Source organism: Coturnix japonica, chromosome 14, assembly GCF_001577835.2.
Source record: "Coturnix japonica isolate 7356 chromosome 14, Coturnix japonica 2.1, whole genome shotgun sequence".
In the NCBI taxonomy this organism is placed as follows: domain Eukaryota; kingdom Metazoa; phylum Chordata; class Aves; order Galliformes; family Phasianidae; genus Coturnix; species Coturnix japonica.
Genome location: NC_029529.1, coordinates 2,228,388 through 2,255,649, shown reverse-complemented (window position 1 = coordinate 2,255,649; position 27,262 = coordinate 2,228,388). Strand labels below are relative to the sequence as shown.

At 43.9% G+C, this 27,262-nt stretch overlaps 2 protein-coding genes across 2 annotated transcripts in view; one reads left to right on the top strand and one right to left on the bottom strand.

The window, feature by feature from the left end:
• Nucleotides 1-225: 225 nt before the first annotated feature.
• DNAAF5 (dynein axonemal assembly factor 5) lies at nt 226-19,706 on the bottom strand. Its single transcript, XM_015876514.2, has 13 exons — nt 19,149-19,706; nt 18,054-18,238; nt 17,158-17,282; nt 16,668-16,783; nt 15,889-16,121; nt 13,943-14,155; nt 11,697-11,840; nt 8,488-8,656; nt 5,972-6,119; nt 4,202-4,352; nt 2,818-2,974; nt 1,111-1,302; nt 226-607 (listed from the first exon to the last, which is right to left on the bottom strand). The coding sequence occupies exons 1-13, from the start codon at nt 19,678-19,680 to the stop codon at nt 468-470; spliced, it is 2,505 nt and encodes an 834-aa protein (XP_015732000.1). The 5' UTR covers nt 19,681-19,706; the 3' UTR covers nt 226-467.
• Nucleotides 19,707-20,590: 884 nt separating this feature from the next.
• The window catches only part of PRKAR1B (protein kinase cAMP-dependent type I regulatory subunit beta), a 91,533-nt gene continuing 84,861 nt past the window's right edge, over nt 20,591-27,262 (top strand). Inside the window, exons 1-2 of the mRNA XM_015876891.2 lie at nt 20,591-20,969; nt 21,461-21,665. Coding sequence (XP_015732377.1) covers nt 21,489-21,665 — 177 coding nt within the window. The 5' untranslated portion in view covers nt 20,591-20,969; nt 21,461-21,488. The remainder of the gene's footprint in view (nt 20,970-21,460; nt 21,666-27,262) is intronic.

Sequence of the window (27,262 nt, the reverse complement as noted above, 5' to 3'; positions counted from 1 at the left end):
ATGCAACAGTAGGTTGGCAGTCTCTATTTCTGGTAAAACTGAGCCTCACCAATGTGACTCTGCAAAGCCTGAATATCAGCCACAGTCTGAAACACTCCTTGGGAGGCTGAATCCTCACCGAACAACAGAAATATATTCGACATTGGATGATCACTTTTTAAAGTAAATTATCTTTCTCCGATAGAAACGGTGTCAAATTCTTGAAAAATATTCCTCTTTGAAACCTTTTATCTACAAAGCTTCCAATGCAAAGAGAAGGAAAATGTTTTATTGCTAGTAAATACAAAGAACTGCTCATATGGCAAAGAATGTACAGCTGTGCCAACCTGAGTTATAAATGTGCTAATACTTGTAAGGAAAATAAAATCTATTTACTGCTCAGCCTACCTTGGGCAAATGAAACATAAAAGCAATCCGTACCATACAGACTCCAAATGCAGCTCACTAAAAAGACTTGCAGACCCGATTCATGAAGCTGGTTCTCTGGTGCTCTGAATGTGATGCAGCAGTTGGTTACAATAGACTGGGATTCGGTGCTTATGTTTGGCCTCTTCAACTTCTCTCACAAGAAGCTCAGGATACAAAGTGCTTCCTTCTTTTAATACTTCTGTAGAGCAAAAGTATGGTTTAAAAATCATCAGTTGCTTTGTGCTTTTCTATTCACATTCCTTCTCAAAGGAGCTGCAGCCTAACCTGGGGGCTGTTGTACACATAGAGCAGTCATGATGCCCTTTCATTTGCTGAGGTCTGTGTATTGACATTGATATGCTTGAACACACAGTGATACGCCAATCAATTCCACAGCAGCGAGGATACGGTCACATCCTGCAATGGATAGTGTCTGTGTTCCATATCCTGTTTACTGCCTGTAAGTTCTGATGTATCAGATATTTTGAGTTATTCCCACCCTGGTGAATGCTACATGAAACATTACATTCTGCAAACAGGTGAAAGGTCTGAACTCACCAGCACCAAAACCCAAGGGGAAGGTCCCGGTGACACCAGCCCACTGAGAGCAGCCTCTCCTTATCAATACTATTTTCATGTAACACTTGAAAACATCTTTTTGAAAGTATTGTTAAAAAAAATACAAATGACTGCAAGTCTTACCTAGGACAGCATTTTGGGTATCTGGATCTTGGTCATCCAGATGTATCAACAGCTCTTGGTACAGATACTCAATGTGACTTTTCATTGCAGATTTCACATTACTGTCCTTCACGCATTTAAACCAGTCAGTCAAGGTGTGAGCGGCGGTCAGTCGTACATCAGGTGATGCATCATCCAGACGCTTTAAAACCTCTGGAAAGGAACGATACGTAACCAAAGAGCAAACAGAGAAGTTACCTTTCCCTTCTTGTTTCAAAGCGTAAATCTATTTCATAATCTCTGGAATGATTCTCTAACGCTCTGCCTACGTAGCACTATGAATGCCTATTAATTACCTGCAGAAATAGTACTTCTGTACTCTGTGGAGCACAGTATTTCTGTAAAACACTGCATTTTCAGTCAACAAATGCATCACGGACTACTTGAATAAGCCAGATACAAAGATGTGCTTTGCTGATGGTCTCTTTATACATTTCACCAACATAAAGTCATTTGTTGTTAAGATTTCTGCTGTCCCACGTCACAGAACAGTCATAAAGATGCTCAGTTTGGGAAGGGCAGATTTATTAGTTTACATTACTGAGAACATAAACCCTGTCACATCGCATAGACTGCACTTCTCCTGACTCATTGTTTAGCAGTACAACATCACCCTGGTAGGCACGGCCTACCTTGTCCTTTTCCTTTCCAAGCCAAATCAAGCCAACAAGTCCTGACCAACAACCCGCTATGTATCCAGGTCTATTTATGGCACAGTGACACGGTTTGCTCTTGGCACTCTGAAACACTGCACGGAGAACAATGCGATTACCATTTATATAATGCATTGCTGCTCTGCTTTCACTATAGTTAGAACATTATTTCATACTGACTAAAGTAAGAAGCAATGCAGATGAGCCTCCGGTAAGCCCTGCAGACAATAACACTGACTGAAGTTCCATCTAGTGGTGTGATGTGTAACAACATCAGGAACATTTAACAGTTCCACTCAGTTGGGCGTGAGGGAATAAACGTATCTGCAACACAACACCGCTGTGACATGAAAGCCTGCAGTGAAGAGCAAATAGAGCAGGGCCTCACAAGAAGCAGGTGCTGCTGGATTCACACTCAGCAACACCTACTGATGCGCCCAGCACTTTGATTCTCTAAAATGCATAACTCTACTTCATACACTTCATGCAGTCTCATCCTAACAGTTTAGTTTTACATCTTCAGGACGTTAAATGGGCTCTCAAAGACAAAACTTGTTAACCATATGGTTTTGTACAACCCTTTTTCCAGTCCCTTAATATCTATACAATTATTTTAGGGAATGAGTACCTGAATAGTTAAAATATACCAGGTAAAAGGATGTAGAAAGACCACCAGAATATATTTATGGGAATAAAATAAGAAGTCAGCATAAAATCTATCCCTATTTGATAGATTTTTCTTTGAGCAAAAGCAAAGGCTTTTCTTTGCTCTTTCCACAGTTTTAAAGCCATTTGATGCAGTGACATCACACAGACCTGGCATTCCCCAGTCTGTGTTAGTGCTTGCATTGCTAGCAGCCACAGCGAGCCTGCAGGTGAACAGGACAGTCTGCACAGTGAATGTACCTACGCTCCACACAACACCCTCAGTGTTACAAAGCTACCAGAGCGTCTCAGGGAAAAGCAATCCTAACTACACAGTACAGACACACCTCCCCCAGCCCCCTGTACGTACCCTGGTAAGTCTTGCCAAGCTGGGTTTCATCGAATTGCCTCCCACAAACTTTTAAAATCCCACCAACAATGCGGCAGCCCAACAGCCGACTGATTTTGGAGTCTTCGTCCATGGCAGCAATAATTTGGGGCATTAATGCATCCTTGACTTTTAACATCTAGGATTAACGAGAAGAGCATAGAAGAACAATAGCATGTTGGTCACTTTAGAGCACTATACCCATCGCTTACATAAGCTGTTACTTGGTCTGACAGATCCTGTCTTGCTTAATTAAAACAAATAAATAATTATACCTTAAATTTCTGAATTTACACAGCTCCATTTTTGCCCGGCAGCAAGTTTGGAACATAAAAACCTACCAACATATCACACAGTCTGTGAGCACTTGGAACACATGCGTATGAGTTTTCTGAAGCTGATTAAAGCTCAAGACTTACCTGCCTTTTTATTTAATAAAAACCCCACAAAATACAAATCCTGACAAGACATTCACTAATTCGGAGTGAGGCAATGTATGTACCAGTAGATGGTGCTCTTATTCTAAAAGGAAGTTCATAATAAAGACCATTTTAAAGGAACACTTCTGGCAGGATTCATTGTTTGTCCTCAACATGCACATTTCCTGTAGGTTGATGCAAAAGGGCATCAATGTCACCCACTGACTGAGAACAACATCTGAACACAACAGCCGCCTCTGACATCTCTCTCGTGCTTAAGGCCTTTGTTCAATTAAGCTCTGTTACTGAGACTGTAAACATCAAATAACATTTAGCATGTTCCTGATGCAGCATTTTCAAACACCTATTTTGTGAGCAGACAAGCTTCAACCCCCCCCCCCCCCCCGATTCCACCGATCCTCCATCACTATGGCACCTAGCGCTTCTTTAAGGATACTCCCTGCCAGCTCTCTGCTTCAGTTTCCATAGATACCCCTCAGGTTCCATCTCAGCTCCTCCTGCCCTTTCCAGAAGTCCTTTAGATGATTTTCCCAAACATCCCCATGGGCTCCAAGGCAACCAGACAAGCTGTCATTGCCACGTGCCAGCAGCTCCAGTCCCGGCCATGTCAGCACTGCACTGATGATGCTCACAGTGCTCTGTGTCAGCACTGCTGCTGTGCCAGGACAAAGCCCTGCTGTGTTTCGTGGTGGTGAGCAGAGCCCAGCACAGAGCAGGCCTTGGCTCTGCTATCAGGACCCATTGTAACCTCACTACCAACCATTTCACTTCTTACCACTCTGTTACAATTAATTTAATTATAAAACTTATGCATCCATTTGAAAACATTACAAACAATAAGGAGGTTCTTTTTATTTTCTTTTTTACACGTATTTTCTTTTCCCGTGCAGGACTTCAGGGTACATTTGATAAAAAAGAGAATTTACCTCTTCTGGCGCAAGCATCTGGCAGTGAATAAGGGCCCAAAGGCACGACACAGCTGTGGTGCGGATGGCAGCTGCTGTCCTCCCAGCACGCCACTGCAGATTAGGAGCCAGGATGTCTTTTATCACCATCTCCAGGTAGCTGGGGAACAGCCTGCAGCCAGAAATAAGAAAGCAAAAGAAAGGCTCGTGAGGAAGCAGTAAAGAGACTGACAGGATGGAAAAGAGAATTTTCTGCCATAGGAAACACAGGCAGAAAAGGGGAAAAAAGATTCTGTAAGAAGAAAAGATCTTACTTGTCAACATGATGATGACATTTGTGATAAGCCCTTCATAACTTAATTTTTTGAGGTAATATGTAAGCAAATACCTGACATGCACAGAAAGGAGAGGCCAGACTTCCTCCCACTTCAGATGATGCCCATGACTCACTGTTATCTGGGTGCTCTGCTTACCTTCCCTCTGTCTCATTTTCTCTGTCTGCAGGGCTGAGATAACACCCCACGTGAGTGCTGATAGGATTCATTAATATCTGTAAGGCCCTTTAAGACTGCCCAGTGAAAAGGATTCACAGTGTCAGAGGTATGAATGTGACTGCTGAGATAGGAACTGTGACACTGCAGTGAGCAGCCCAAATGCGTATCTTTCCCCTGGTGCAGAAGCCCCACCTGCCCGCTTTGTAAGTGAATAACAGAGGCTCTGGTTGTCCGCTCTGTCCCCATGCCCCACACAGCAGCCGGGAGCTGCAAAGCACACAGACCACAGGACGATACCCCTCCCTGCTGTGCAAGACCTTGTCACAGAAATGCAACTGGGCACTGCCAGACCTCCACCACCCACTGCACACACACTGCACACACCTGGCTGCTGCCTGCTCACCACAGAAAGGAGCAGTGCATCAATCCATGCCTCGTGTCCAGCAGGTGGCACATAAGACTCAGTAATAACAAGAAATCCATGGTCCCAATAAGCACACAGAAATTTACCCAAAGCCTTCAGCTTTACTATTTTAAGCACATTTCTGAGAGTTCATAATTCCTCATTCAAAAATTTGATAGCAAAAAATATCATTAATTATAACCATCATTCCAGATTTCCTTTTAGTTCCCAGCAGCTCTGCACTACCTGATCGGTAGCTGCTTCTGTCCTTAATAAATTCTCTGTTAGAGTGCAAAGAAATATGATCTGTTGAAACGCAGAGGTAAATCCCATCGGCATCACGTTAACCACAACTCTGTGCTGTTTGGGAGAATATTTGTTCTCATCACATTGCTGGCAGCTCTCTGACACAATAATGTCAGATTCAAACAAATCTGATGATCATGCAACTGTGGTCAGTACAATAACTGAAACCCTTCCTATCTAAACTGTTGTGCAGCTAAACAAATCACTGCCAGCAATGAACGTGATGAATGCAATGAACCAGAACTTGTTATTACTTCACCACACTCATCACCACTAAGATGTACTTTTTGCTGCTTCAATGTGAGTAAATCCTCCTCTCTACTTTCAAGTCTCACTGTTGCAAATGCTTGTAATGTGATGTTAAGTATGAGCCAATTCCATGGGAGGACACACAGTGCTTGTGCTATTGGTGCTCAAGGACATGGTTCAGTGAAGGGTTGTTAGAGTTAGGCTGGCATGGTCAGGTTGTGGTTGGACTTGATGATCTTTAAGGTCTTTTCCAACCTGAGCAATTCTATGATTCCACGCAGCCTATGCATATAACAATACACAGGTCTTACTAAAACCAAAACTCAGAGCTCTGCTTACCCCTGGGAATTGATGGTCTCATTGGCTTTCTGGAGCAACTCTGATAAAACAGTGAAAAGTTTTAAGCGCATCTGGGGATCTTTGTTTGGCTGCAGACACGTCTTAAGAATGAGAATAAAGTCATGGAGAGCTTCACCTATGACAGGACCTAGAAAATGAACGTGTTAGAGTATGATTAATTTCTATTCAGATGTTTCATATATGAGTCCTTTAAAATGAGCAATATGCCTGGTGTTAAAACAGTAGTGAACTTCACACTCACAGGAAAGGACGTGTTCAAAAGGGTCAGCCTCCAAACATGGGTAATAAAATTACTACAGTCACGTTATTTCTCCATGTTTAAATAATGCTTCTGTGCATTTGACAAGAGAATCTAAAATGCAGTGAACTCCTACAAGCTATTATTTGAAGCAAAAACATTTTCCAAATTCATGCCCTAAACTATTAATGCCCTAAACTATTAATGCTATCGCCTCCTCTGATGAATTCTGTTTTATCTCTAACCAAGAATCCCCGAGCTGTCAGCCCAACATGGTTAAGAAGTGACTTTGTCAGAGGAAGGTGCTGCCCTTCTCCTTGACAGCAGTTCATATCTGTGTGGTTTTGATGAGGAAGACACACGGACTATCAACTTGCTTTATCCTGTGAGCTGCTTGCTGTGAAATAGAAACCTCTCCAGCTTCACTTTCTTGTGATACACATTGTGCTCAACTCCCATCACTCAGAACCTGCCCAGGACAAGACACAACACATGGGCCTTTCTGGTGACCAGAATGTCCTTCACATGTGAAATGCACAGACTGAAGCGTTCACCATTCCAAAACTAGTTCAATAGCATTTAGTAGTATCTGGGAATGTAATGATTAATTAAGAATGAAGTCAAATAAATCTCTGGTGTCTAGACTTAGGCAATACGGGGTGAATGTTAAGCTGTAGTTTGCTAAATTTCCATGTCGACAAGTAGGTCTTTATTTTCTTAACATTTATTTGAGATATATTCCTTCATGTGAGTTTTTGGGGCATTCTTAGGACACTTATTCTATCACACTGATAACACCAAATCCAACAGATGGGAAATAAACAAAATAATCTACACTGCTCATTTCAGTGTAAGCACACATTCCTGAAAAGCAGCGAAAACGGAGACATTGGAAATGAGTAAACCTGATTACACTGATTAAAATGCAGCATTCTGAGTGGGAATGATAAGAAAGAAAAAAGAAAAACAAATAAACAAGCGGATTAGCCCTTGGAGCTGCTGTGTTAGACAGAAAACCCAGACAGCAGCACATAACCAGCGTGGGGGGCAAGTCCAAACATCTGCCCAGACGTTTTATGATTTATTTGCCACTAAGGAGAAGCCAGACAACTGTCTATGAGCTCCTCAGTCATGGGAAGGGGAATGCAAGCATGCAGGGCAGTTGGCTTCTCAGAGCTTGCAATGAAAAAACTTGCTCTTTGCACAGATAAGAAAAGTACTTAAGGCTGTTGCTGTGCAAAGAAGCAAGTTGGTTGTTCACAGAGGTTCGTTGAGTTGCTGTGCTGTGTTGGAGGATACATGGCAAGAATGGGTGGTACACATAACTATAAGAATGCCTAGAAAAAAGTGGACACACTTTTGGATACACAGACAACATCAGTTCATTTCCTCACAGCCCGTACCCAGCTCACGTACCCCCAGGCACCCTGTGCTGCTGGCAGGTGTTATAGGCTGTTTGTTTAGCAGTAGTGATCAGTATATCAGTTTAAGGACCAATATATTAGTTTAGCAAAAGGAACCAATGAGTGCTAGGTTCTAAAACTTCCCATTTTAACTTTGCTGGTGTTTGAACAGCCTTGTTCTCCACAGCGACCCTGCCTCACAAGAAGCACTGGAGTCACAACAGACCGCTTTTATCTTTGTATCCATCAGGTGCATCACATATCTTGCTTTGGAAGTTGCTCATGATGGCCCAACAAACAATGGAAATTTGCCAAATTGAGGAAAAACAGCTAAAAGTTTGTCAGAAGTCACAGTGATGACTGTGATGATAGAAAAGCAGAGAGAAAGTATGTGGTCGTATGACCAACTTAGATGCCACCACTCGAGCACAGAGGGACATTGGCATGTATTGAATTCCTGGAAAAGAATGAATATGTATGTATGCCAGTGTGCTGCATATGTATGTCTTAACTGTTTAAATGTAGAACTTGAACTTTGAGAGCACATGCTTGATTTGTCAAGTCGCCTGTTATGTACTGTGAGGAATAAGGGAAGGCTTTCCAACACTACATTGGGGTTAGAGAGTTTTCCTCTCAGATTGCAGATGACAGAGGCTCCTTGCAGCCGATGGGTCCTTTTGCAATTGGAGCTGCCTGAACATTTTCATTTTTGCTTTTTCATCATTCTTGCGGAGCTTCTGAACACCACATTATCCATTCTAAAATGCCACGTGTCTGCAGGCTACCGAGATTATTGCTTTATCATTCCACTGTTAAGAACTGGATGGGCTATCACAGTACTAAATAAGTCATACCTGAATGAGTTGCAATGACATTGAACTGTAATATTTCTGGCGAATAGCAGGTCCAACTGTCGTGTGACACTGAGACCCATTGCAGAAGCTGAAGGATATGCTGTTTGTAGAGAGAAAGAAAACCATCCAACTGCTGCACTTCAGCTAATGAACACATTGTTTCTTCCGCCTGTTAAGGAAGGAGAGATTAAATACTTCATCTGAACTGGAGTGATGTTTGAAAAACAGGTTAATCCTTGAAACTCTGCTTATACCACAAGAAAGGGAAAGGATTCCCATACTTGCAATTTGGATGATCAAGACCAATACATACAGCATCGGCCTGTAATAAATCCTGTAACTCTGACTTCAAAACAAATAGTTGTCCTGATCTTATAACAAAATCATAAGGAACACAGCAACGGAAGATCAACATTACAACATCTCTGATCCATTTGAGAACCCATTTAAAACCTAACCAAGCCATGAAACCATTCTTATTACTTTTAGCAATGCAGTGATTTTTCTCAACTTAACAATACTTTAAAACATCTACGTAAAGGCAGTTTCCCACATGGACATCCAGGAGCCTATGGCAGCTACCAAAACTACTGCTGCTACTGCTCAGACAAGGCAAGGAATTCCCTCCTCTCCTCCTGCTCTTGTGTTTTGCTTTTTCCCATTTCAAACTTTGATGAGGCAAAATACCATGTAGAAATTGTTGCAGGCAGAGATGAGGAGCACAATGAAAGCACCACCTACAGCACTACCAGCTTCAGCAGAAAGTGAGCCAAAAACAAGGAGCCAGGCATGGCTGGGAACCCCAATAGGGAACGGCACATCCTCAGTACAGCCATCAGTTCCAGCAGGGAATGCTGGAGCACAGCGCTGTGAGTGACATCATTTGACTTTAAGAGGTGCAGCAGGACCATACATCACAGCCACATCTCTACTGGGTTTGAATTGACCTCCACCACATGTGTCAGCTAAAACATGCCTAGGACCATTGGAGTGTTGCTGGCTAATAGCTTGCCAGACAAAGATGTTATTATGGAAGTGCCAGATGTGGAGAAAGTAAATGAGATTTTTAAAAGAAGTCAATCAATCCGGATTTGCTAAGAACAAAGGTTGTTCATAAAGCAGCTTTGCATGCCTCAAGCACACTGAATTTTTCTTTCTGGAAGCATTTTGTGAGCCAGTCAAAACAAAGCAGAATAGCCTGCGTGTACTCATTTATCAGTAAATAAATTGGAAGATGTTCTATGACAGAATGTGTCAAGAGAGAAACCATGCTCCATTAACCCCCATCCACAACACCTTTTGCTCTTTATTAAACAAAGGAGGCACAAAGCAATGCTTCATTCAGAGGTGATTTAAAATTAACTATTAACTCGTTTCACACGTGCAATTAAAAAGAATTGGAGAGAAATCAAACACGCCAACAGGTTGCTGTGCATCCTCTCATTCAGAAGTGCCTTGCAGTCGACAAAAAGAATAGCAAGGATGATTTTTCTTTCATATATTTGAAAGCTAGCAAGTTTAATGATGCGTTATTTTCATGCTAGTAATCAACACGTTCAGAGAAGAACTGAGACAGGACAGGATGCCGGTAACAAAACAAAGCCTTACCTTTAGGTCACCAGTTACAGCACTGACAAGCTCAAAACATGCCTGACTGACTGTAACATCTGATTTAGCTTCAGTCTATTGGGGGCTGTAAACCCTACCCCTCATCGCAGTTCCTCAGTGCTCAGTTGGTGGTCCCGATCTCTTCCCTTAACCCCAGGCAACTAGAAACACTGATGGCTGCAAAGCCCAAGGGCCAAGAATCAGCAAGTAGGAAGAGTGCAGACACCCATCAGCTGTGACCTCCACTATCACTCTGCTCTGCTGTCTTCTTATCTTCAAGTCTGAACTGAAATTCAATGATGCAAATCTTTGAATAATTTCTTCTTACGATCAAAATCTTTTGACCCTGAATACAAGGACAGCAGCTGGGGAGAAAAGCAAAAAGCAGCAAGCTGGATTCACCTTGGTGACAAACTTATATTGCAATTATGTAATCTTGTTGCCACATAGTCTATTTGTGTAGCCGAAGTAAAGGCTAATGAGCAAGAAGATCCTCATCCAAAGTACAGTCAGCTTTATAAATCATCCGTAACTGCAGGAAGATCCCAAACCTTCAATAATCCTGAGAGATAAACTTTTCTGTTGATGAAAATCAGGATTTACCTCCATGAAACAGCTTCCTTTGCAGGAGGATGAACTCACATTGCTAACTTTAGAGACAGCTTAAGGGCTAAAGAGACAAGATACTGGAAAACATATCAGTTCAATCTGCCTGAGGTTTACTTGGACAGATTTTCAGTTAAAAAAACAAATATAAAAACCACAAAGCCAAGAAATGAAATGAAATAAATCCTGCTCTCACACCGGCTCTCCATGAGACAGATCTTTATGCTCTACCTCTTTGTCCTACAAAGCACTTTTAATACTTGTTCCGTTTTACTTCTTTCAGAACAGCTTTCTAAGTGTGTGCCTCACTGGAGGCAGCCTGTCAGCTGGGGGCCATAAATACTGACGGTGCACAGGCCTGTGGAATAGCATGCCTCGGACCAAGAGCAAAGGAAGTAGAATAGCCATCACATTTAAGAAGCACATTTGAAAAAGACAACTTGGATGGGTCGTGATTATACTACACGAGGAAGGCTTGCTGATTTATTTAGTTCGAGGAACTAAGAGGAAGAGAAGAATAAGGGGGTGAGAGAATGTTCAGCCCAAAAGCTCATCTATTATCAGGGCATCTACAGATGTCTCTCATTTTAAAGCATTCCTGCAACAACATTTAAGCTTTTAGATCTGGCCAGGGGTAAAAAGTTCAGCTACTGTACAATCAGTCAGATGTATTTAAACAGAAAAAAAGAAATTATTGTTTTATTATTATCATTGTTGTTGATAGTCCCACTTTCACTCCTGCACAATCTCAGACACTAAAAAAGAATTTACCCCATGTAAAGACTTTCTTGGTTGTCATTAAGAATATGAGAGATGCACAAAGGAGCCAGAGTTGAGGTCAGGCAATAGCAAATTTCAAACGGTACCAATCTTTGTGAAGGATTTCTGTGGTTTAAAGCCTAACAGCCTGACCAAAAATTACAGCCCTGTTTAGATAGAGCACTTTATCAACATTAAGGAAACACAGCAGAACATTACAACAGTTTGTAGCTCACCTTCTCTTTAAGGTGCTGAGAACTTGGTACTGCCATCACTGTCACCAAAACCTTCATGAGCTGCAAGCAAATTTCTTGGCAGTCTTCCTGGCATACTTCAATCAGTGCTCGTACAACACAAAGCAATTGCTCCATGTAAAGGACCTTTTATTAAATAAAAGCATACATTTATTATGTTTATTAGAAAATAAATGCCTATAAGAGAGAGATAAGGGAAGTGATAAGACTAAAATCTGAGTGTGTAAAGTCTGTTAGAGATGTTGACCATTCGATGCTAGTTCTCCTGATGACCTACATTCTGCTTTCTACAGAACACAACATAATCTTCCTGCCTCGTCCTGGCAATGAAACAAACAATCCTGTTCATAGCCACACCATCACTCCATTGAGAATAAAGACATCAAAGCGTTTTGCTGTGTGCACAGATTGCACTTTCTCATTCTGAAGTGCAGTTTGTTAATAAATAACATTTATTACAACTCTTTCAAATATTATTCCATGTCTATTTTGACTGAACGGTAATGGTTAAATACATGAAACAAGAAAACCTGAGTATCTGCTTTTATCTTTGCCAATTATCTCACTTGCAGCAATATAATGCCTGTTATCTGGATCCAACTGATGTCAATTGAAGTCAATACTCCTGTCAGTTCGCTTGCAGTAACTTCTATGATAAAGGGCACTTGATATTCCATGAAGCTGTCAGACTACATTCAACTAACAGAAGGGGCCATTGTTATAAATTTATTACCAAAAATAAATCAAGTCTAGGAATAGGTTAGCTATCCGTGTTATTAATCTCATGGACACGGTCAATCCTTAGCTAAACAATGTCTATGCAGCGTTTGTTCTCTATTTTAGAGATAGATTGTTTCCCAAAACCATAGGTTATAACAGATTCACAATTGCACCAAATGCTTCGACTCAGATGAATGCACCCTCTGTACACCACTACATGGAAACGCCGAGCATAAAACCTCATAGCAATTCTGCAGATATCCTTCAGGGAATTGTTATTTGAACCATCAGGTTATAGTGCTTCCAGTTATGTGAGTTCCTAATCATCCCAGGCTTCATGGAGATTAAGGTTAATTCTCTGCATCACTGGTGTATATTCCATTAGGGAAGAAACCTAGAATAACTCCACATGTATATCTTACACTGGCTCGGAAAGATAATTATGCCAGACTCAGTCTACACACATGAATAACTTTTGTAAAGGGACTTTTGAATCTTGTGAAGTCAGAACTTTCTCAAGGCAACACTGCAGCCTTTTTTGGTCATCTTAAGAACAAAGGCCTAGGAAACTTGTGCTGCAGCGAAAGGACAGGACTGCATTTGTAGGGGAGATGGCGAGGATCCCTCACAGATCTATTTCCACATCCAGGCAAGTGGGGAGGAGAGAAAAAATAAAAGAGTAAGGTAAAGAAAATAATAATAATAATCCTGGAATTCATTCTCCGTTGCACACTGAGGCTCTCCCCTCCTTATATAGTAACTGATGAATACTCTTCAGATGGCAGAATGACACAGCCATTAGTAAAGGTCCATTTAAGAAGAGATTTCTAATTTATAAAGGCCTCCTTGCTAGAATTTAACTTAATGAGAAGCAACCAAGCTGAACAGAATACAGAACATGCCCTTAAATGCACAGGTAAGCAGCACACTGCCATCTTCTTTTTAAAATGGAAAACAGTATAAAAATCAATACAAAACAAAAAGAAATGACACAAAAAGGGAATCCTTCCCAGGAAGCCAACATGCCGGTCTCTGTGCACTGTGGAAAGCTGTCCATCGCTGGTGATGATTAAAACACCTTATATTGTTTGGACTGTGAACACAAGGAATTCAAAGCATGGGTTCAGTTCTGGCTCTGGATTGGGCAATGGAGAATGCTGTTCGTACAGCACATCCTGAACAGCTTCTTTTTCCTTCTCACGTCTTTCCATGTTCCTCCCACAATATGAAGTGTCCTACATCAGTTCTGAAACTTGAATCCATTTCTGCTAGAAGTGCCAGCAGTTTTTTGGGAACAGTTTGATCAGGAGACCACAAGTAGGAGAACATAATGAGTCTCAGGGAAGACACATAAGCTCCTCTCATTGTCTCAGACATGTCTATAGATACATCCTGAGACAGAGTGGGCTGTGTGTGCATGGGGAAGGTTAAGGAGAACAAATGAAGAAGTGTGTTTGCGAACCACTGGTCCAAAACTTGGAACTGCCACGTTCCCCTGAGATCCTTACCTCATCAGAGCGCTGACAGACTCCAGCCTGTGACAGCACATCACCAAGATCCCTCAAATGAGGCTGCAAGATTTCTTTTGGGCTACCTCGAACCACGGCAGCGAGAACCATTAAACAAGACGGCTTAGGCGTCACCTCAAAGGCTGATGTGATTAATTTCAAGGACACTTTAGGACTGACAAATGTTCCGATCAATTCTGCTGCCTTCACACACTGAAAAAAAAAAAAAAAGAACAACGGCTATAGAGGATTCTTCTGGAAACACAAAGACCATTTAATATATCATTGGGATTTCTCTTTTTATGGTTCCAGCTGTTACTTTAAATGCTGCAGCACTTGCCTTGTAGGCCTTTTCCACTCACTCAGGGATGGTTACATGCATGAAGAAATGTTCTTGATGTGTGTTCAGTAAGCACATAATAAGGCATGCAAGCACCATTCTTGGCCTCAGACAAACCAAACTTCCATGAGAAAGTAACATAAAGAAATGAAGTGTAATAAAGCCTCTAGCTCAAAATAACCAGATGTTGCAGAATTACTGGTTTCAAGTCTTCTCCAAATGCTGATCTCAGGCATGTGCTCTCAGTGCACCCACCACTCACTCATTCAAAGCACTGACAATAAATACATCAATGGGATTTTTTTGCTATTGTACTGTACTTTGGCAGTGACATGACTGATTTGGCTCACTGTGGAAGCGCAGCCATGGAGCTGCTCACTGCTTGCAATCTCTCCTTTAGCAGAGAGGGCTGAAATTGCTATCCATCCCCCAGGACACCTGCACCCTTTGATCCCATCTCTGCCTGCAGAGCACGCTGTTCTCATGTGACACACCAGCACATCAGGCCTTACTGATGCCTAACCCCAAGCAGGTGCATTACACAGACACACTTAACATTGCACCATCAACAGGAACATTTCCTCCTAACTCCTTTTTTCAGCAGTTGGCTCATTTCCACAAACACAAAAGCTTACTTTGCTTTACATACATCACTTTCACTTTAATGATTTAGCCACCTATGTTCAATTGAACCTAATTAATGTTTGAATCAAATCAGGAAAAATCAAGGGAGGGGAACAGTATAAAGCCAACAAGAAGGAACTGCAAGGGGAAAACAAAGACTTGAAGAAGGAGGATCATTTCAGACATAGATTTCCTTAGTCTGTCTATGGCCAAAATAATAGTGAGAATGAAAAGAAAACCTTGATTTAGGAAATTCATTCTATTTGATGTAAGTTGGACTACTTGCATCCAGCAAGCAGAAAGTACTCTTCCAGTTCCCCAAAGCAATACCATTTGTAGCTTTGAATTAAATTCCATGATGCTTTTGTTATATGCATGCTGACTTGCTTGTGTAGAAAAATGAACAGATCTTCTCTAAAAATTGGAAAGACAGTTTGTATCGCCTGCCTGCCCCCTGAGAAATTCATCTAGTCCATCCAGTGACATGTATTTTATTGCCTTGTTATTGAAGCAAGCCTTGAGAGCAATAACTGTTTGATATACTATTAGATAAAAACAATACTGATTATTCCTAGGTGTGGAATGAGGTGGGTTATGCAGCAGGGGGAGATGATCAGTTGAACCTGAACAGGCATGGCCTGCACGTGTTTTAAATGGAATCTGGTGCCACAAGGCTTTTATACTTCAATCTCCTGCTTATGAATTTTATGGAGATCATTTTTGAAATTTCATGGAGTTGTCATATAAACTAAACAGTATTTAAACAATTTTATTATCAGTCTTCGTACCAACAGTACAAGAATGCATTTACTTTAACTTAGTAACTGAATACAATTTATACATATTGTTAACACTCATTAAAAGCTGATTGTGATGTCAAGAGGAAGCTTCAGTGACCCCATGGTACTGCCATCCCTCACACAATGCACCCAGGTGCACAACAAAGACTGTCCTCATCAAGTGTGTAGCAGCAGATACTTACATTCCTAACCACCTCACTTTCTCCATCCAAGCACGCTTGATACAGAGTTCTGAGAAGCAGCTCCATGTGCTGTGTGATGTGGTCCTCTGCATGCAGCAGTAACAAATACAGAAGCTGGGATGCTTTCACTCTCGTGTTTTCAACCCAGTCTGTAAGATCACGGCAGAGAGCTGGGAGGATTTTAGAGAGGTTCCTTGACACAAGTTCCCGACACCCCAGTCCTGGTCGAGTCACTGGAAGGGAAAAAAGCCCCACAAATGATTCACAGCATAATGAGAGCCATGTGGAAGGAAAAGCCTTGGAAGAGCTTAGAAACTCCAAAATGAGCTCTGGGAATCTGCTTCAGTGGGGAAGAAGATATTCCAAACGCTGCTGAGGATTTTACATGTGTAAGCTGTATTTCTTTAATAGATACTGCACAATTTTAACTCCACACCACTCTGAAAACGTACATATATTTCTTACTACAAAGTGGTTTGAAGTTTATGCTTTAAAATGTTTACAGAAAGGGAAAATGACTAAAACATACATGAGTACAGCACAGTGCCCACTTTGGGAAATGCTGCCTAATAACTTCCACGATTTCCTTTTGATTGTTTTCTCAGTACAAACGCCATTTAAAGAACTCAGTGAATCCATCAAACAGAAGGACTCTTCTCACAAGCTCCGTGGAATCACTAAGTTAAATATTATTTAGAAGGGGAAAAGAAAAGGCAATTGCTCTCAGGTCGTACACTTTTTCCCCCCCATTTTAAATGTGAGTTCTGTGCAATACTCACCTCCTTTGGGATAATGAGATGGTGGAACACTAAAATCCATCTTATCCTTCAGATCTTCTTCGTTCTCCTTCTCCCACTGCAAGCCTATCTTTTCCCAGTAAGTCCAAGCTAGCGTCCTAGGCATAAAATAAAATTCACAACCCCTAAAGGAAACACTTTAAAATCAGACTTCTGGAAAATATGACTTCCTGAATACATTTGAAAGAATGGGAAGCATTCCCACCTAAATGGGACTATTAGGAGCTGATGCTTATGTACTCAGAGGTCACTTCTTCCAGAGGGTAATCCCAGCTCTGTCTCTCTTACCATCACAACCCTCACACTTATTTCAACATAGGATCCAAACAAAAGTCACCTGAGATTACACTATCAGGAGCAGGCCTATAAGTGTTTGGTTTTCCTCCACATAATTTATCTGTAAACACAGAAATATTTCCATGCAGAGGGAGCGGAGGGGAAAAAGAAAGAAAACCAGAAGTGTTTTGCTTACGTATTTTCAGGAATGTCATCAGCAACGCCACTGAGTAACAGAGGGATCAGCTTGTGGAAATAGGAGTATCTGTCCCGGAGGTGCAACAGCCATTCCCCAATGACAGTTGTTACAGCCTGACGAACCTGTGGAGATTAAAAACAAAGGAATAAACAAATAATTCATGTTTTTAAAAAGTCAGGTCAAAAGATAAAAAGAATAGAAGATTGCTTTTGGTATCTAAGATTTGGTATCAAGTGCAAGAACAGGCTGGGACAATGATGAGAGCCCAGGACTGCCTCGCTTCCAGCATCTCAGCACGACCCCATGCTCCCCCTTGTGTTCTCTCTCTGACTCGGCCTCAGACTCAGTACAGCACAAACATCTCCAAGGAGCCAAGATCCAGCTCCAAATCAGAACGCTTCTACTTCTTGTATTTAATCTCTCTCTGAGAACATGAGAAATGTCTCCAGAAGACAATTTTATCCATTTACTATAATGGAAGCCAAAGTTAAGTAGCTTGAATGCGCCCACTCGAAAAATAAAATACTTTAGTTCCGGTTACATAGTATATTTCCAAAGGACTACTGCAATTATGAAAGGATACAAACTGTGTTTGTTAAGCATCAAAAAAAGCCATAGAACAAAAATCTCAGAGAGATCTGCCGGAAGAATTTAGACAGAAGGCCTCCCTTAACATAGAGGTGCCTACATACAACAGCATGCAGAACTGGACAGCAGTGGAACAGGCTATCCATCCTGCTTTTGGGTTGTCCACAGCTGACTGGGCCTATATGTGACAAGCTTACGTACCTCAAATGAATGCAAGAATGCTGCAAACCAAGGGGAAAAACAAAAGGAAAGCTAGATTTAAAATAACACCCCCTGACCGGCCCCAAAAAGAAGAAAAATGACACCTTGGGAATCTCATCAAATAATCGTTGGGCCAGATGAGACAGAACATCGTCCACAGACTTCCCATTTCCAAACTGTATCACTGCTCCAGTGGCCTGAATGACATCCACACGAACTCTGTAGTGCTGGTGTGAAATGGTTTGCATTAAGGGCTTTATCAGAGATTCTGACTGCATATGGAAGCGCTCTGTTAAGAGAGAGACAGAAACTTCAAGTACTCCATTCTCTATGCGGGTGATGCAATTTGAGCAGGGTGCTTTCTGCAGCACTTTGAGCAGCAAGCTGATCGATGTTTACAATATAATGGACTTGAATGCCAGCCCACAAGCACTTCTCCTCCACTGAAACATCATAAGCCACACGCTATAACTGCTCACAGAATCATATAATTATTGGAGTTGGAAGGCACACTTCAAAGTCATATTGTCCAACTTCCCTGCACTGAGCCAGGAAGCCACAGCTCCATCAGTGCTCAGATCCTGTCCCCTGAGCTTGGGTGTCTGCACCACCACTGTGGGCACCCTTTGCCAACACCTTGCTGCTCTTAACGTAAAGAACTTTTTCCTTATAACCAATCTAAATGTGCCTTGTTTTAGTTTGAAACAATCTCCCCTTGTCCTACCACACAGGCCTTGCTAAATAGTCTGCTCCCTTCTTTCTTACGGCCTCTTCAGATACTCAAGGCCACTCTCAGCCCTTCCTTTTCCAGGCTGCACAGCCCCAGCTCTCAGCCAGTCCTTAAGGAGACGTGTTCCATCCCTCAGGTCATTTTTATGGTCCTCCTCTTGTTCACATCCATGTTGCACTGAGGTCTTCCCACGTGGATGCAGTACTACAGATCACTCTCTCACCCTGCTGGCCATGCAGCCCAGTGTACAGCTGGCACCCTGTGCTGGGAGGCACAGTGCTGGTTCATACTCAACCTACCATCCACCAGTACCCCCATGGTACACTTCTGCTTCACCAGATCCTCCTTAGGGCTGACAAATCACTCCTGTGAGGGCGTGCACAACGTATTTCTCTTCCCTGCTGCTCACTGCATCCCTGCAGGCCCCGTTCCCAGCCTGGTCACCCCAGGACACCGCAGCGGCCCCCACCTGGCACAGCCTGTGCGCAGGCCACGGCGCACCTGCAGCTCTCCCGCCTGACCTCGGCGTAGTGATCGAGCAGAGCGGCCTGCAGGATGCCGAGCACATCGGGTAGATACGGAGCCACCGCAGCCCCTCCGCGCCGCAGCAGCAGCCCCAGCAGCTGGAGGAGGCCGAGGCGCAGCTCCTCGCACGGCTCAGCGCCCTGCGGCGGGCCGAGGCGCTGCGCCAGCACCGGCAGCACGACGGGCAGCGCCTCCCCGGGCCGCTCGCAGCGACTCAGGCCGTGCAGGAGCAGCTGCAGGGCGAGCTCCCGGCACCGCTCCGCCGCGTCCCCCGCCAGGCAGCGCGACAGAGGCCGCACCAGCTGCGCCTCGAAAACCTCCTGCACCGCCTGCGACGAGAGCGGCCGCTCCTGCACCTCGGCCCGGATGGCTTCTAGTGCTCGCAGCCGCGCGGCCCGGCCGCACTCGGGGCCCTGCAGGCAGCTCAGGGGCCGGCTCAAGGCCTGCGCCAGCTCCGCCGCCCCGCACGCCGCCATGCTGCCCCGCCGCTACGGAAGCGCGATGCCGTTGCTAAGGACGCGGCCGCTTTACGACGGCGAGAAAACGCTTTACGGCCGCACCGGGCACGCTTCGCCTCCATCCCTCCCGCTGTTGATGAATCCTTTCCAGAGACCCGGGTTCGAATCCCCCCTGTGGCGCAAGTGGTAGAAGTGCCGCTCTGCTACACAGGAGGCTCGAATCCCGGGGGTTGGACTCGATGATCTCTAAGGTCCCTTCCAACCCGCACGACACTGTGATACTGTGATACTGTGATACTGTGATACTGTGATACTGTGATACTGTGATACTGTGATACTGTGACTTGGGGGGCAGGATGCGATGAATGGACTTGGGGGGGGGCGGAAGAGCATGAATTGACTTGGGGGCCAGAATGAGGACTGTGGACTATGTGTGCCTCCGGTGGCGCAGTGGTTAAGGACGCCACTTTGCAACAGCGGAGGCCTGGGTTCGAATCCCCCCTGTGGCGCAAGTGGTAGAAGTGGCTGGACAATAGCAGGACACGGGGAAATGGTTTTAAGTTAAAAGAGGGAAGATTTAGGTTGGATGTCAGGGGGAAGTTCTTCACTAAGAGAGTGGTTAGGCCCTGGAACCAGACCTGGAACAAGACCTTGAACACTTGGAGGTGTTCAAGACCAGGTTGGACGGGGCCCTGGGCAACCTGATCTAGTAAATGTGTATGTTTGGTGGCCCTGCCAGGCAGGGGGGTTGGAACTACATGATCCTTGAGGTCCCTTCCAACCCGGGTCATTATGTGACTCTGTGAAGTGCCGCTCTGCTACACAGAGGCTCGAATCCCGGGGGTTGGACTCGATGATCTCTAAGGTCCCTTCCAACTCGCACGACACTGTGATACTGTGAACACCGCCGGGTTCGGGGCGCGGTGAAGCACGGAGCTGCCACACAGCGTCCGGCACCGCCGCACTGCGCTCAGCCGCCATTACACGGCGGGGAGAGAGCGGCGCTGTGACGGCCGGCCCGCTGTCCGCCTCCGCGTTATCCCGCTCCGCGCTGCCCGGTTCCGTGCTGCCCCGCCGAGGAGGCCGATCCTGCGGCTGACTGACAGCAGCGGCACTTCCTGCGGCAGGCCCGCAGCCTTTGTATCCGCGTCCGTCTGTGTGTGTGTGTGTGTGTGAGGGCACACAGGAGGCAGCTTCTCGGTCCCAGCGAGGGGAGGAGGAAGCGGTTGCGCTGCTGAAGCCGGCGGAGGAGCAGCTTCATCCGTGAGAGCGGCACAAAGAGCCGCCCCGCCGGATCAGCCGCCCAGGTACGGCCCGGTTGAGCTCCCTGCTGCTCAGCGGCGATGCGGCGCGCTGTGCTGGGACATAGAGGCCTCGCGAAGGTCCGAGCCGGGCTCTGTGCGGGGAGCTCGGCCCTCCTTCGGGTGTCACCGCGGCCCCGAGCGCTGCTTTGGAGCCACAAATCCTCCTGAGACACCAACCCGGGTTTGTGCTGAGCGGGGGGAGGCTGCGATGGGACAGAAATGCGGGGCTTTAAAGCGGTGTTGAATGACTGCCTCTAAAACTCATGGCCTTGTGTGATTCATTGTACCGTTATCTGTAGATGTTGAGGAGTTGAAGTGCTAGTTTTGTAGTTACCAATGTGTTGATCCTATAGAGATGCCGCGGTCTGCGTTTCCATAATAATTCCATATAATGCTCTGAATTGATAGCTCTCAGGCAGTACTTGTCTATCTCTGCTGCTCCAAGTTCCTCTGTTAAAGAATTGTCTCTTCTTTACACCATTTCCATCACCCAGGTCTGTTTACTGTTTACAAGCCTTGAAGATGGCTGCTGCTTCTTCCTGCAGTGTGGAAGAAGATGAGAGCCTGAAGGGATGTGAGCTGTATGTTCAGAAGCACAACATCCAGCAGATCTTAAAGGAGTGCATTGTGAATCTCTGCATAGCCAAACCAGATCGACCCATGAAGTTCCTCAGAGAACACTTTGAGAAATTAGAAAAGGTCAGTGATTTGAACGTGGCTCAACTTAATGATTTTAAGCTGAAAAGGTTGTTAAAACATTTCAGATGTTCTGGTATGATTTTCTTCTTAACTTTTGAATTAACAAGCTGTTGTTAAAAAGCAAAGGCTGTTAGAAACAAGCAAATAAGCAGCCCTTTATTTGCCGATGGCTGCCATGGTTCTGTTACTGTCTGTAACACCAAGATTATGATTATCATCATATTGAACTTGTTACAAGTGACCCAAGAACTTGGAAGTGTACTCTGTGTTGTGGTGCATGACATTCTCAGCTCTCATCCATGGTTAGAGCAAAAGATGCTGTTCCCTGTTCATTCTGGTGTCAGGTGAAGTGCTTTTCACATGCCTTTTAAATTGAACAAAGTCATAGAACCAGCAGGTACTTAAAACCATCAAAGTCTGTTAATTTAATTGCTCTTTCTTGCATTCCATATCCTGGTATCTCCAATGAGAGATGCATCCAGAGAAGCTTCATATACTGTGCCTGTGTTCAGAAGCAGCATAGAGGGGAAACATACTTCAAAACATCCTTAGGCAAATCTTTACTGAAGCATATTGGTGTCTTTTGCAGGTAGTGTGAGTGCATCTGTTTGAGGGGATGGGGTTTCTCAATGAATAGATGCTCATGGGCACACAGAGCTGCAGGTTGTTAACTGTATGCATCCTTTATTAGTGTATTTAATGTAGGAAGACTGTTATTATGTTTGAGGTTTTGGGTTTATTTTTTTCCTAGTTAAGCACATAATATTTGTAGGCTTGAGATAGGAGTTTTATGTGTATTATTTTCCTCCTAGGAACGGAACTTTGTAAGGACAGAGCAAGAACAATTAACTAGTGAATGATGCATAGAGCTGCTATGTTACTGATGATAGGAGCGTTGTACACATCTCTCCTCATTTGTCTGCTTTTCTCTATCTGTGGATATAGGTGAAGTTTGTGTAGCCTGAAAATAAATACAAACTCTCTACTCGGCTCTTGTTAGGCCCCATCTCTCATACTGTATCCAGGTGTGGAGCCCTCAGTACAAAAAAGACATAGAGATTCTGGAAAGGGTCCGGAGGAGGGCCACGAAAATGATCAGGGGGCTGGAGCACCTCCCCTATGAGGACAGGCTGAGGGAGTTGGGTTTGTTCAGCCTGGAGAAGAGAAGGTTGCGGGGTGACCTCATTGCAGCCTTTCAGTACCTGAAGGGAACTTACTCCCAGGAGGGGAGTAAACTCTTCGAAAGGGCTGATAGTAGCAGGACTAGGGGAAATGGTTTTAAGTTAAAAGAGGGAAGATTTAGGTTGGATGTTAGGGGGAAGTTCTTCACTAGGAGAGTGGTTAGGCCCTGGAACAGGCTGCCCAGGGAGGTTGTGGATGCCCCGTCCTTGGAGGTGTTCAAGACCAGGTTGGACAGGGCCCTGGTCAACATGATCTAGTAAAGGTGTATGTTTGGTGGCCCTGCCAGGCAGGGGGGTTGGAACTACATGATCCTTGAGGTCCCTTCCAACCCGGGTCATTCTGTGATTCTGTGATTGTATCCAGGTGGAAATCCACAAAGAAGGCCTGGAATACTGGCAGGGAATGGGAAGTACAGACTTTTTTTCATTGTATAATGCAGTATTTAAGAAAGAAACCCAAATATCTTTTGATTCTGCCTCTGTTAAACTCCTTGGAGCCACGACCTGTTTGAAGGGAATTAAACGTGTTGAATTTCCTTTGTGAATTGTTATCTGGCTTAGTATATGCAATCCCACACTTCCTGCCCAGAAGGATAAGCACCGCTTTTGTCAAATGCATTAAAATATGCCGTAGTGTTTTAGAACATTCTGCACGGCTGGTGGGATCACTTGAGTTGCTCTGGAGGAGTTTGACTTTATGCGTTACAGAAGAATTGACAGTTGTTGTCAGTTCCTCCCGTTGGGTATTCTGCATTCTTTTATGTAATCTCCTGTTATTTCCCAAGGAACATCAGAATTCTGTAACTGAATATTGATCTGGATGCAAAACCGGAACTGATGCTTATCACAAGAGATCGCTCAGAATCAGCCAGTCCCAGGGCAGCAAGTAGTGTGAGTACGATGCATAGTATGGATGTAAGCAGAGATGCCATTGACTCCTGTAGGGCAGTCTGAGATCTAAGCTGCCTGAGCCGTTAGGGTGCTTCTGGAGATGTCCTGCAGTATAATTCTTCTTCCTACAGCACTTTGACTTCCTTGCTCAGCCATTTTTTTGAGGACTTTCTTGAGATTAATTGCACTGTGGGGGATTTTCTGCTGAAGGATAATATTTTGGCTTGGTCACTTGCGTAATGCTGTTGAAGGAAATCTGCTTCCCGGAGGAATAGCTGTCCCTTCTCATTGAGCTGTAGAACCAAAGGGTCTTCTGCAGTATTGTTCATCTTCTTCCTGCACAGAACTGGTCTCAGGAGAGCCATGTTTTCTGACTGCACAATGTCAGGTAGGAACAAGGTCAGTTATTTTTTCCAGCTGTGCAGCACTGAGAAGCAAAATCTTAAATTCTTTTGTGGAAAAACTATGAAAACAATGAGTTTGCATGGACTAGTTACAGAATCAAGGCTTAGCAGTGCAAATTTGGGGACGCTCGCATTTTGAATGTCTTGTAATGATAGAGAAATCATTTAAACAAGTTTTATCCTGGTTTTGGACAGTACTTGCCATATGTATTTACTCTGAGGAGTCTTAATTGGACTGTGAATTTAACTGTTAGAGATGTTTGTATGTGAATGTGCAGTACACTGATAGGGCACGTTTGCTGTTAGCTCAGCATCTGTCCTTTGCCTTTTCTCCCTTGTGGGGAGAAGGGTGAATTAGTTAATTACTAAGAAATTGCAGGTAAAGCTTAGTATTTTCATCTATACTGAGGCTGCAGAGCTTGCATTGGTGTCAGACTGATCAGTGCCATGATTGTATGATCAAAGGTGGAGTTGTCTTGCCAGGCTGAGCTAGATTTCTGCTCCACAGGAAAAGGTTATGAGTGGCACTAGCAAAGAAAATGGCACAAAAGAGAACAGCCCCTTCAGTTTATCTTTAGAAATAACTAAGCATTCTGCTGGAGCCATTTAGTATGCTCTATATTTCAGTGCAGTGTCTTTGCAAGCTGAGCCAGGTGCTCCGTTGCGACCTTCTGGATCTGAGTGCTTACCTGGTTCCTTCTATTGCCCTGTGCTCACACAGGAGAAATGCTGTTGTGCACAGGCTGAACTTAATGCCATGGCTTGCTGTGGATCAGCAGTGGTTTTATGGATCAGATTGATTCTATATGCCTTCAGGTACCATCCAAAAAAAGAAGAGTTTTGGAGAACACCAGGCTGTACCATCTGAAATTAGATGGAGCAAAATGAGGTTGTCTGGGTAGCTCCACCTTGTGATATCAGACAGTATTGCATACAGACATTATGAGAAAAATAAGGGTGCATGTGTGGCAAATTTGCTGTAAGGTAGGATGGAAAGACTGTTTACTGTTAGTAAATTACAGTTCGTTTGTGTATAATGAAGAGTTTCAGAATTTGAGCATTAAACTTTTCTTCTGCAGTAATAGTCCCTGCCAGTATTTGCCTTTTGTCAGAACTTTTCATTTTATTACAGATTACATTTCTCTAGCACTTACCTGCAGGCATGTTTCTTCTTACACCAGGTCTACATGCACGTGTTTGGTATTTGGCTGGATTTTACACATTGAAGTGTTGATTACATAAGCTTTTATATAGCAAAATAAGGTCTGTTGTTTTGTTAGAGAACCTTTCCTTCATATGCCTCATAGTAAAGTAAGCAGAGAAGAGGTGGTGATGGATTGAGCTACTGGAAGACACTGGAAGGGAAGATATGAAATGTCAATGTGTTGCAGGAGGTAAAGGGAAACAGGAAGGCAAGGAGTGAGGCAGAGCTGTGGAAATGTAGGGAGATCTTTGGCAGGAGAATTCACCTAGATTGGAAATTGGGAATGAATGGTGCAGAGGGACCACAAAGGAGACTGTAATGGCAGTTAGAGTGGAGGATGAACTGGATAAATTAATTGGAGGGGGAATGTTTAAGGTATTTTTTAGTGATGCTGTGGAAGAAAAGATAGCATTAAACATCCAGGAGGCAGAGGAATGGTGGTTAGGATTGTATGAAAGGTCTCAGGTTACAAGCCTGAGTGATCTGAAGAGATTATAGAGTTGTCTGCTGTGACAAAGAAAAGAGTGGGGAAGGCAGTTCAGATCTCCCAGATTTCTCTTACTTTCAGTGATGGAATCAGTGAGTGCCATCTTTCCAATGGAGTGTTTTGCTGTTAATCATTGTGTCATCCTCCAAAAATGAAGGGTTGCTGTTACAAACCTTCCTGTATTGACAGTGTTTCCTCTGGGTCAGTTCCAGTGCAAAGAGAGATTAGTTTACTTGTGCATGAACTAGGCTGTACATTTGGTGTTGATAAAATGAAAACAGATTCCTGGCCTGTCAGTCAGATGACACTGTGCTTGAGAGGGGGAAGAAAAAGAAAATATTTAATTTAGAGTGTGCTTTGTGTTGTTCCTTTTGAACACAGAAGTTGTAGGAAGCAGATCGGAGGTGGTGAGCTGTGATACCTAACAGCTGACTTGCTTTTCAAGTCTTCCTGGAATGCTGTTGTAAAGCTGTGCAGTGATTTGGAGCCTTGTCAGATGCTATCCTTCCATGAATTTAAACACTGTGTTTCCAGGCAGTGACAAAGCCTGGAAGGAAAGATGAGGAGAGGAACTACTGAAAGCGAATTTCTGTTTGGAAAGGCTCCAGCTAAGAGACAGGAAAGCTGCTGGTGTGTGCTCTTGAGCAGCAGTCTGAAAGGAACTTGCTTGTCATTGTGGTCACTTCTCTTGCAGTATTTAAAACACATTAAAAACTCCTAAAAGCATTAATCAGGAGAGGCAATGACCCCATGGACTGAGGACAGCTTGCTAAATTCCTGTCTTTTATACATCAGCCTCTTGCAATGCCAGTGTCTTAGCCAGAGGGGAGCATTCAAAAGATAAATGGGTCACTACTATGGATGTATGTGTTAGCTCTTTTTCCTTTGAGTCTGATGCAAAGATATTATGTTTTCTTCCCAATTTATGGCTTGGTTAGCATATCTAGTGGAGTCAGCTGTGGGATTCTTGTTTCCCAGTTCATCTCCACCAGAAATCATGGGGAGGTCTATGGCCCAGCTTCAGCTGGGTTTTTAATCAATCACAACACTGCTTTCATGGAAGGTCAATTAGATTAGGTGGAAGTGAAGCAGGATATTATTGTAACACAGCAGTGCTGGTTTGTACCTTTGGGGTGTGATAGTCACTGCTCAGCACCATAGTAGTGACTGCAGGCATTGCTCAGCTGTGCACACGTAGCCCCACGCTGCTATTTCAGATCTCCAGATAGCACAGGCACTGCCTTGGTCTGGTAGGGATGGCACAGGGCTCACACTGCTGAACCACAAACTGAAAACCAGGCAATGCTTGCCCAAAATATTGGGCTGTGTATATGGATATCTGCATCAGACCCTGCATTTTGGAGAGCTGCATCCTGTCCAGCTGCACAGGTCAGGAGCAGCTCTGCTGGCAGCAGTGCTGGAGGTGAAGG